Source organism: Schistocerca cancellata, chromosome 4 (genome assembly GCF_023864275.1).
Source record: "Schistocerca cancellata isolate TAMUIC-IGC-003103 chromosome 4, iqSchCanc2.1, whole genome shotgun sequence".
Lineage (NCBI taxonomy): Eukaryota > Metazoa > Arthropoda > Insecta > Orthoptera > Acrididae > Schistocerca > Schistocerca cancellata.
Genome location: NC_064629.1, coordinates 811347739 through 811359781, shown reverse-complemented (window position 1 = coordinate 811359781; position 12043 = coordinate 811347739). Strand labels below are relative to the sequence as shown.

The 12043-nt window shown below is 39.5% G+C and overlaps 1 protein-coding gene across 2 annotated transcripts in view; it reads right to left on the bottom strand.

Moving 5' to 3' along the window:
- Positions 1-2053: 2053 nt before the first annotated feature.
- Positions 2054-12043, bottom strand: part of LOC126184782 (UPF0669 protein C6orf120 homolog) — a 67376-nt gene continuing 57386 nt past the window's right edge. For both annotated transcript variants that reach the window (XR_007536877.1, XM_049927346.1), the window contains 2 exons: positions 4993-5085; positions 2054-4897 (listed from right to left, as the gene is read on the bottom strand). Coding sequence is in view for 1 of the 2 variants with exons in the window: in XM_049927346.1 (XP_049783303.1) it covers positions 5008-5085 (78 nt within the window). In the remaining variant the exon portion in view is untranslated. The remainder of the gene's footprint in view (positions 4898-4992; positions 5086-12043) is intronic.

Sequence of the window (12043 nt, the reverse complement as noted above, 5' to 3'; positions counted from 1 at the left end):
ATTAGTGTGCAGCCCTTGATCAGTTTGTAGCATTAGCTTCTGATGGAAGATAACACCTTGAATTCTGTTGAGTTTTTTGTGAGGAGAAATGGTGGCTGGTACATCTCCTAACCCGACACAGGCCTGAAGTGCCTATGATTGCCGGCATGCGATGTTTTGATCAGTACAGATCCATTTCTCATCTTCTCTATTGCAGCATTCTCCCCAAACTGATCTTCAATATTTTCAATGAAAAACAGTGGCTTCATTGTAGCAAAAGATTCACAGTCAGTTTGGAACAAACCAAGAGCTCAGCAAAGTATCCACTTCCATTTCTCCTTGCCTGGCTCTCATTTTGATGCATAGTCAAAGACGGAAATGCCATAGAATTGTAAATCTCTGCATTAAGGTCACTGTTCTTGACTGGTGAGGTCGTCATGTTGGCATGGTCACCATTAAGTCTGATCCATTTCATTGACGATCATCTGGCCCCATGCCACTCACTCAAATTGGAGGCTCTCCGCATGGGTGCCACCTGACGCAGAAGCCATTGCCCTCAAAGTGGTTAGGTACCTACTTCTTGACTGACACAGGGAGGTTACAGCTCAATCATCAGCAGTGTGGTCCCTGAGGTATCAGGGGGGGAAAGATAGATGCACTTGATTGGTAGGTGCAAAAGATAATAGGGAACAGTTGAAAGTTAATGCACCACAATAAAGTGTCTTTCCCCAAATAGCCCGCACTTCTTTAAAATTTGGAAATTGGAGGTCAAACCCAAAATGCATACCAGAATTTAAAAAGTCAAAAATGGTGAGGGGAAAAAGCATTCAAAAATGAAAAGAGCAAAACCCTTCAGATGTCCAAACAATAGTCAAAATACCAAAGTAAAAATGTGACCAAACAAAAAGACTCCTATTACTCACCTCTTATGACACGCAAGGAATGGGGTTGGGTTGTTTGGGGAAGGAGACGAGACAGCGAGGTCATCGGTCTCATCAGATTAGGGAAGGATGGGGAAAGAAGTCTGCTGTGCCCTTTGAAAGGAACCATCCCGGTATTTGCCTGGAGCGATTTAGGGAAATCATGGGAAACCTAAATCAGGATGGCCGGACGCAGGATTGAACCGTCGTCCTCCCAAATGCGAGTCCAGTGTCTAACCAATGCGCCACCTCACTCGGTCATGCAAGGAATGGCCATGGATCTATTCTAACCCTAGACACCGTGCAGGGGTATTGGCTAATTGAAAATCATATGCAGGGGCAGTGCCCACATGTATACTGAATTCTACAAGTCATGGGGTTGCATATTTTTTTGGAACAAGTTAGGGAATTGAAGACACCATGGAAAATTGATTATGGTGTGTACTGCAAACCTGATGCAACTTAAATCTGAATGCTCAAACATGAATTTTAAACTCACTATTTCAGAGCATTAGATACTGTTACATTTCACTCAATATGTCAGTTTCTCTAAAACAGCTGGAATTCAATGTAAAAAAAAATACTGCTAGATGAGTGTAATTGACTGGATTTCCGGTTGTTTATGGACTGTTACCAATTTTACCAGCATCTATACACATTTTCTATCAATCCTACTGTAACTACAATAATAAGATAATACTGAATACAGTGGTACAAAAACCATAAAGTCTTATGAATCGATTAAATGTCTCAACTATGTGCTGCCACCTGATTCAGGTTGCAGTACTAATCCAAATGTCAAATAGGAAAATAAAAATACTAAATAAACTACAAATTGGGAAGTAGCTTCAGTATGTCTGCTCAACACACCCAAGACCAGTTGTTGCTAACTATCTTCCTGTATCATTCAGATAGAAAAAAATGGCATTCCTCGACTGTCATTTTTCTGAGTACCAAACACTTTCACATTTTTCACTACACATAAAATGCACGGGTTTTCACTACACGACAAATACAGCCCTTAAAACGCCAATTCCAACATGCATAGACTGCAAGTAATATCTGTCTTGGTTATGTTAACTGTTAACACAAACAAAACAGCACTGATTTTTTTAATCAAAAATACATGAAAATGAACTATTAAAACATACAAATAATTACAAATATTTTATTAACATTTGTGCTTATCAGACTAAATTACAAATAAAAACCATAGCACAGTATTTCACAAATTTCATAGTACAAGGAAGACAAGGTTTTTAATGTCATTTTGGGTGACAACTACAAACATCTCACAGGGAAGAGAAATTGACTGCCTACAAAAAATATAGGTTTTTTAATCAGATGACACTGCCCACCCTAGGTCTGTCATATGAGATTGGTCCTATACAACTGTTTAGTCAGTTTATATCATGCTATGCTAACCTTAATACTAAAAAAAAATATTTAACACAAGATCTCATTCATATGTGTCATAAAGCAGGCTTCATATGAGGAGTAACATAATAAATATTGATATTTCAATGGAGAATACATACATAACATGCCATAGACACATTCAGTTTAAACAACAGTATGTTAGAACTACACTTCTACTTAATCTTAAATAAATAACAACCATTTTTGGTATCACGGACAATAGCGATCAAAAGAACAGACCACCACTATCTTTGGACTGACCTTTGACCATTATTTACATTTCAAAACGGACTTCCCATTGCTGTAATGATATTAGGGCTAGTTTTCATAACATAATACATTAACAAATACTTTCACTATTTCAACCTACTCGATGAAATGGACAGATAATGCTGAGTGATCAGCCAACACATTACAACAGTATCCGAATGGAATAGGCAACTAAACATTACCAAAGAACAGGGTGCAAATGATACTCACTGTAAGTAAATAATAAAGTAAGAAGCCACTGACATCCACCATTTTGTCAATGATAGCAACACAGTCCACAGATAAGAGTATTGATTTTGTTTTGGGAATGTACTTTGGAAAGTACCCAAAGGATCTTATGCTTTTGGTGTTTGTGAATATTCTTGACATCACCAGCTTTTCAAGTGCTCCATAGGACAATGATTACTTAGAATGCGTGTTTCATAAAATCAGGACAGACAGAGAGAGAGAGAGAGAGAGAATGCAACACCAGTATTTCCAGTTCCATAGTCAATGGACACATGAGATATACTGGATGAGAAAGTCAATTTTGTTCAAAATGGTTCAAATGGCTCTGAGCACTACGGGACTTAACTGCTGTGGTCATCAGTCCCCTAGAACTTACAACTACTTAAATCTAACTAACCGAAGGACATCACACACATCCATGCCCAAAGCAGGATTCGAACCTGCGACCGTAGCGGTCTCGCGGTTCCAGACTGTAGCGCCTAGAACCGCTCGGCCACTCCGGCCGGCGTCAATTTTGTGTCTCGATAATAAAACATAGCTTCTAAACTTAGGGCAGATCACATACACAAAAGGAATCACAAACCGTAAAGAATATTATGCCATTTTATATGTATAGCAACAATGATACGCATCCAAAAGCTAGTAGGAACCAAAGAAAACTAGAACTTAGTAAAAAAGAGATGTTGCCATGTAGGTAGAAACATAAATTACACTGTCTTCAATTACAGACCTGTGACACACAGTTATTACTGTCTCTCCATTTAAATACATTGAAACAACTAAGAAAAAATACTTACATGATGTAATATAGAAATGAAACGCCATATTCTGAAGAAACAGATTCTGAATCAAGAAAATTCAGTATATAAGAATATTCACTTGACACCAGCACTTTCGTAGTTGTAGACTGTAGACTGTTGAAGTGTAAAGGAGAGAACAACCCTTTGTGACTGACTAAGGTGGACTAACTGGCTAGATCAGTAGTTGAATAGATTGACAGTGATAAACAATAGTGTTTTTGGTACAGAAATACCAACTCAAACAATAAAAATCTGGGACGTCTGAAAGAGGAAGAATAACCATCCTACCAGAAACTTATAACAATAACCTAAGCACAATAGTTCTCTCTGGCATGCAAAATATTTTAATGTCATTAATGTACCCGACACTACAGTGGAGGGATTGTATGTTGAAATTAAATTTTTTGGCAGATTATAGGTACATGGTGAATCATACTTCAAACCCTAATATTTGCCTATTGCAGGGAAGCCTCTTTCATCTGATTCTTCAGAGCACCCCATTTACTTTAATTCAAAGCTTCACTCTATTAATACTTACAAACTATTTTTCTAAACACCGAAGAGAGACTGTTGATTACTTAGATATATTATTAATATTTCCAAGAGAAACAGACTATGCACATGTTACACATTAGTGCATAGTTTTAATCTGTCAGGTACGTTGACTCAAATACCTTTCTCTCGAATGGCACATAAAACGGGTGGAGTATTAACTGCCCATCAGCACAACGTAAATAATGTTTGACAAAAAACATATTGAAATGTAGTGACTGTGCCACATTTCAGAATATCACACTTTGAAGACATGAGTTGTACTTTAAATCATCTTAAAGCATTAACTATACACAATTACCACACTGCACATAATTTCAGCTGTTGCCGCAGTATTTGATACTGGCCACTATTTATTGTACTATCCAGACAATAACACAGTATAGCTACACCAGTGCAGTGAAATTCCACACAATACTCAGTCAAGCCATTATGTCTTACAATTAAACAGTTGAGGGAATTAATGTTCAAATGCTTGAAATATTAATTTCAAGCACAATTATTTAGTGGAAAGTCATCTAAATGGACGAAGTATAAAAATCATCGGACACATTCTGTCGCAGGATAATGTGATAATTCATCACAGGAAAGCTCATTATTCACAGCACACTAGCATCACCTTTTAACACCAAAGACTGATGTTTCTGGAGGAAGAAGTCCTGAATTCACTAATGAAATACTTTGTTTCATTCACTTCATTGTCCTGGCCTCTCAGGAACATTACAAATGCTGCAAAAATAAACACATCAGATCAGTGATAATTTAGTTCAAAGCTATAGTTGTAAAAACATTCAAAGACATACTTTAAAATATATGTTTCTCACCAAATATCAAATTCGTCAAATAAACATTATATCAAACGCAACTTCAAAAATGTAAAATACGAATGACCATATCACACTTTCGTCAGTTGTGTCCTGAAACAGAAATAACACACTTCACTGTCAAAATCCTACACTACATCAACAGACAATTATTTATTTGATTTTTTGCTTTTAAAATAAATCACAAAAGAATGTTTTCTATTCCAAGATGAGACCTCCCCAACATTTACCTGAAAGCAACCTCTGAAATTATAGCACTGAAACTACTTGGATACGATTTTGTACGAGTATCTGGGTGTTGTGTATGGCACTAGAACTAAATGTAAGCGAGCAAAGAACTGTTTTTCTTTGAGAAATAATCATTACTGATGAATAGGTCCATGTTCAGAAGGAAAGAAGATTCGAGTTTAATGTCCCATAGATGACAAGATTATCACAGATGGAGTACGGAAGAACCATTCCAGCATTTGCCTCAAGCGATTTATAGAGAAACCGCAAATAAAACTGAATCTTGGTGACAAAACGGGGAGTCGAACAGCAGTCATCACGAATGCACGTCTCGTGTCTTATCAGCAAGATGTACACTGTTTATGACATCATCAGCATGTGCAGTAGTCATGTGCGGGTTTTGTGTGGTGTCGGAAGAAGCTGGCAAAGACCTGAGGTGACTGCCTCTGTGATCACTTGCCTTGTGTGTCTCCATTTGGAGAACACCAAGTGAATTGTGTATACAACTTAATGACCTATGAGGCTAATATACATCATCATATTCACCTGAAAATCATTGATTGGCAACAATTTAAGATATATAGGGAGCAAAATGGCGAAAAACATAAATTATTAATGAGGAAAGAGGACATTCATGAAGATTGAGTGCAACAGTTCTGAGCCCTTGAGAAGTAGAGTAATAATTGGAGCTCTGTTATATACATTGACGATTTAATTAGATACATAAAAGATCTACTCATCAATTGTCGGCAGGGGAACACTTGATGGAATGGTACTTAAATTTGCAAGCTTTTGGTGCCAGTGGCTTCTCCTCCTGGCAGAAGGATTCTCCTTCAACCCTTCTGCAAGAAGACGGAGCCACCTGCTCTGAAAGCTTGCAAACTTAAATACCATTATATGCGTGTTCTCTTGTCGCTGCTTGGTGAGTAGATTTTTATCCATCCAATTACATCATATTTTCAAAAACTGATTATTTTCATTAATACATACATTAGTGATACTTAGGTGCACTTATTGTACACTACTCACCATTTTTGGCATAGTGATAAGAATACATGCTTCTTGCATTGGAATCTAAGGGAAAGTGAGATATTATTGTGAACATTGGTGTTCAAAATGTGTTTGGGCCAAATGTGTTGTTAATATTTAAATTGGAGATGAAATATTGTGACTGCATTTCTCATAAGATTAAAGTTAATCCACCACATACCTTTTGCTTTCAGAATGTCGAAATAAGTAATTGGCTTTCATGAAAATGTATTTTTATCAAGAAGTTATGTAGAAATCTAAACTGTGCTCTCTTATTAAAATCAACAATAAAAGATTCCAAACATTTAAAACTGTTGTCATCTTCACAATATATGAGTAATGCCTTATTTAAATGCACTCTATCTCATTTGCGCAACAGTGAACAATATTTACAAAAGAAGAATGTTATATTTACATTGGGTGTGTACCTGAAATTTAAAGGGACAGTTCTGAATTATAATGTTGGATCAGGCATCTTGTTAGAGTAAAATTTACATGAGGGGAGTGGAGGGGGACAAAATAGTATGAACAAAATGCAATATCCTACATCTTGCTGCAAGTTGGCACCAATGCATACATGTAAATAATGTGATGTGGCTGCAGTGCACAGATGACACACCACATCTTGGACATTATCTTTCAGTGTATTATACACTTTGTTATGCAACAATTAACACAAGCAGTCAGTGAAATGTGTAATCTCTCAGACTTCCAAAAAGGGCAACTCATTGACGTGTGGTTAGCGGGAGCATCCGTGACAAAAACTGATGAATTGTTTAATGTTTCCTCAGTGACAGTATCCAGGGTATGACAGCATACATTAAACATGGTAAAACAACATTTGTGAAGAGGCATTGTGGGGGTGAAAGCCAAAGTTAGCTGACAAATATCATTGAGCATTACAAATAATTGTTGACCAGATGGTGTAAAAACTACCATAGCAAAAGCGTCTGCAGAACTCGACACTCATTTGAGTAATACTGTGTCAACAAAAACAGGATGGTGGGAGCTCCATAAGGCTAACATTCATGAAAGGGTGGCAATTGTGAAATCTTTAATAACGGAAGCCAACACAAAACTGTAAAAGAAGTGGTACCACGATCATAAAACCTGGACACTTGATGACTGGAAGAATGTGGTACGATCCAATGGATCTTTGTTTGCACTGTTTTCTTCAAACGGCCGGGTTTATCCATGGAGAGCCCATAAAGAAGCCTATGGTCTGGCCTCTTTGTTTCCAACAGTCAAGCATGGGGGAGATTCCATTACGATTTGGGTTGCTATGTTGTGGTATTCAGCTGGTCCTATCATTACCCTCATTTGTTGGATTATTGCAAATTAATCCATCAACATCCTCGACAAAGAAGTACTTACTATGAGCAGCATATTGCTGCCAAACACTGCCATATTCCAAGATGATAATGCACCCATACACACAGCCAAAATGGTTCATTTTGAAATACTGTCCATGTTCATGAACTTCAGCCTTGACTCAAGAACTGCTTTCCAACACAGAGAGATGTAACAAGCAACAACATTATGCTGTGGTTGTGCGCACTATGGGTAAACTGAGACAGAGTCCATAATTGGTATTGTTTCTTCAATGATGTTACAGTTATATTATGATGTACATAGATTGACACTGGAATGGTGTACACAGGAGTAATTAGCATTATTTAGAAAAGTAGGTACTCCTGCTCTACCTCTCTCCCTCTTAAAGTTATTCTTTTTGTAGTTGTAACCACTTCACACAGATGCATTATAAACTTTAAAATGTTTCTCCTGGGCACATCTGCACAAAAGTCTTCTCTGCACAACATATTTCAGTTTCTCAATGGGTATCCTGGTCTGGTATAGGAGTTATCTTAGAGGAGATGTTTTTTCTCTTTCTTTTCTCCTGTCTTTCCTCCAATGGAAGTCTTTACGGCAAAGGTATGTTACTTAAGGGATTTGTTGGTTCTGGCATGGTGTAGTGGTTCTGCACAGGACCTTTTAGGTTTTCTGTTGAAACTTTACTGAGGTTTTTTAACAAGCAGCATGTAGCATCCTCATGATACAGTTAATTAAAGCCAAAAGATTCTGTCCTGTGTGAGACACAAGAGTTCAAGAATTGTCCAAAAGTGGTTGCTGCACATCCTGAGTTTATGGTAACACGGTACTGGCTGATGGCACTGATTAACAACTAGCTCAAGAGTCCCCAGGTTAGCAATAGCAGTGCTCAGCCGACGTCTGTTTGCTCTCCATTCTGGAGAGGGGGAAGGGGGGGGGGGGAAGGGGGGGAGAGGGGGGGAGGGGGGGGAGGGGGGGAGAGGGGGGGAAGGAGGGGGAGGGGGGGAGAGAGAGAGAGAGAGAGAGAGAGAGAGAGAGAGAGAAATGGGTACAATAATTATGATCAGTCCCTATTCTTGTACAACAGATGTACGAGTTAATCTTCAAGTAACTTTTGACTACTGATACATGCATATGGTGTCATTAGTTTTTTTTCATGTGTTGATATATATTTCTTGTATCATTTACTTCTCCCATTTAAATTTTTTGATTAAACATCATACTTCTCACTCTTTTACTAAGATCTCCCAAAAAACAGGACATTCTGGCACATACCAACACATGTAATTGTATAATTTACAGCATTTTAAATCCTTTTACTCTAGGCAAATGGGCAATTTAGACTAAATTAAGTGGTTCAGGTTTCTTAATTTGTCTGAAGTTGATGTCAATATCAGTTTACTTTGTATTGCAGACTGATTTTCCATCACTAGCTTCTCCCTGCAGAATATCACCAGGAAATCTTGTGATTGCTACAATGTATTCACTATGAAAGACCTCTCCATTTGAATATGTACATCACACTAAAATTCACAATGTAGATGGGTTGAAGGAAGGCTGGAATTGGTGCTTATTCAGTAAGTGGAAGAGAGGTATTGGAATGGTGTTCAGACTGTGCACTGCAGAATTTGAGTTGTTAGTAGTGGTACTGTCATGAATTGCCATTAAATGCTGGTTCTGGTAAAGTGACGTAGGGTTGAAACATAAGCATCAGTGTGCAATACAGTTGCAGTCAACATGGGTCTGGACAACATGAGCACAGCTTTACCCACAAAGCTGTTTTCTCAAAAGTTACTCTGTAACACATTTGGAGAAAACTACATCACTGGTCAATCATTCCAAACTGTGTGGCCTCTAATATCACCAGATTTGAAGCTGTGTGACTTCTGCCTGTGGGGTTGCCTGAAGAATACATTTTATCAGCAGGTCAGTAACACACATTGAAGGTTGAAGATGAGTATAGTGAAGGAGGTAGCCAAAATCCCACCTGAGATGTTTTCGGCAGCAGTAGAGCAGTCTTTAGTGTGGTTCCAGGCTGTCGTGGATGTAAATGGTGATCACAACTGTTGTGCTGCTACTCCTTGGCACGATGTTACACACTGCGGGTTACTGCTTGTAACTCCCGCAAGCGCTCCTCCTTCGGAGACAAACAGTTATGCTTCTCGCCAGTACTTCCTGTGCTTGTATTTGGTACTGATTGAAACTCAATGAGCACGTGCAGCAACAATGGTGGTGCTGCTGTTACAGACTATCTTATGTCCACATATCACCTGATCCTCAAAGTCCCTCTCCTCTCATCCATGCTCCTTTGCTTGTTTTTCAATTGGTGTCTTTCTCCACCATCTCCGCATCTGGTGCAGTGGCTGCCGCCTCTCCTCCCAGTTTCGCTCGTGTTGCAGCCGATCCTCGACCCTCCTGTCCCCACCACAACCGGCCCCATAGCTACTGCCACTAGCCATGTGACCACTGAATCAACATCTCTTGTCGCCGGCCTGCCGGTGCTCAGCCCTGTCTCCGTCGCCTTGACTCTCGATGGCACTGTCTCTGCTGCTGCTGTGGTCAGTCTCCACATCTCTTCGGGCACAACTGCGTGCTCTGGTGCGCAACAATATGCCTACATGCAGTCCCCCGTTCTGCCTCACGCACATGCACCACTAGTGATTTCGCTTGTTTCCTTATGTCTCCTGACTACCACATCATGTTTTGTCACATTTCTCTCTTTCAACAGGTGGCTCTCTGGCATGTACGGGCCTTCCACAGGCTCTCATCCAGCATTGCTCCGACCCGACTACCTTACCTGGCTGCCCCAAACTTGGCCACCAACAGTCTAGCAGTCTCCTTCAGTGCTTCTAGGGCTGCCGTGAAGGAAGTTCTATCACAAGTCGTGGCGGTGTCTCTCCTGCTGGCTTAGGTGGGCCAGCTAGTCTTCCATGATGATAAAACCACCCTCGCACTGCCTAGTGCAGGACTCTCTTAGGAAGGCTGTGCCATCTACGGGGGAAGGATGGAGTACACCCACGGTTGGGCCCCTGCTACTCCTGTACTGGCACAATGCTACACCCTGTGGATTGCTGCTCCTCACTCCTGCACGTACTCCTCATCCAGAAACAAACAGTTATGTGTCTCGCCAATACTTCCTGTGTTTGTATTCGGTTCTGATTGTAAACATTCTGTTTACAGGGTCAGCACCAGGGACCGCTACCATCGCATACTGACAGTGTGCACAGCAACAGTGGTGGCACTGCTATCATACACTATCTCAGTCTATCTAAACGTCCACAGATCACATGAGCCTTGAAACCTCTCAGATATTCCTGTACCATGGTGTACTTAAGCCATGGAGCACGCTCCAGAGGCCAGTTGCGGTCACAGCTTCACTTCAGGCCATTCTCACTGGTCACCTACAGCATTCCATTCATTGGAGCACAGTCAACTATAGATATGCACCACACTGCAGCACTCCGTTACGCTGCCCTAGAAGCCATCATCACTCTGTTTGGGACCTGGTACTACAGCATAGTTCTGCAGCAGTGATTACATCATGACCTACATCATGACCTGTGTCAAGATCCAGTACAAAACACACACTTTATGTTGCTACATTCATATCAATGAAGGACAATCTCATCTGCTGCCAGTTTCTTATGTGGAACTTTTTTTTTTCATTGGTAAGACTGCAATAAATATGAGTTGCCAAACTAGCTGTGGAATCATCAATTTTTGCAGGCAATACAGCCTACTGTCCAACCTATGGGCATAAAAACAATGAGCAACATCTTTGCTCTAGAATGTAAGTACGGCATGCAATTAACAAATGTTAGCCTCTCATGTGGAAACTAAAATGTGTTTCTTTCAATGGCTTATTCTGTATCTCTCTTCCACAGTCCTTAAAATGTTTCTCTAAAGGTTCACTGTCCTATGATCACTCACCATTCATGGGGGTCTACCAAGTAGCAAAAGTTTAATTACAACTACCCTGTATATTTTTTGTGTTTTCTGTAATATTTGTTTAAGATTTGGCATTCTGATTTGTAACCATTTGGCTTTTGTGTTGGTTGCCTGCATTATGGTTTACTTCTAAGATGCACTCAAAACTGAAAGGTTAACTTACTTCTGGTGGATATCTGATAGAAGAGGTTGGACTAATTTCTCTCATTCAGGTAGGAAACAGGTGGTCTGACTGTGTGTTTACTTTGTGTTTCATCATAAAATAATAGCAACTCAAATGGTTCTAAGAGTTTCATGTCATGATTGCATACTCAACATGAAAGTTAAGCTGGCTTATTAACAGATAGTCCAGATGCAAAGTAAATATCTTAGACCACCTAACTACAAACAGAATCAAGTTTCTGAGACTGTCAACAAAGAAGTGGGGATGCTATTAAACTGGAAAGAATGACCAAAAACAAAAAGACACCAAGAAATCTAGGACAGTATTTATATTTGCTAGAAATTATAGAAAATC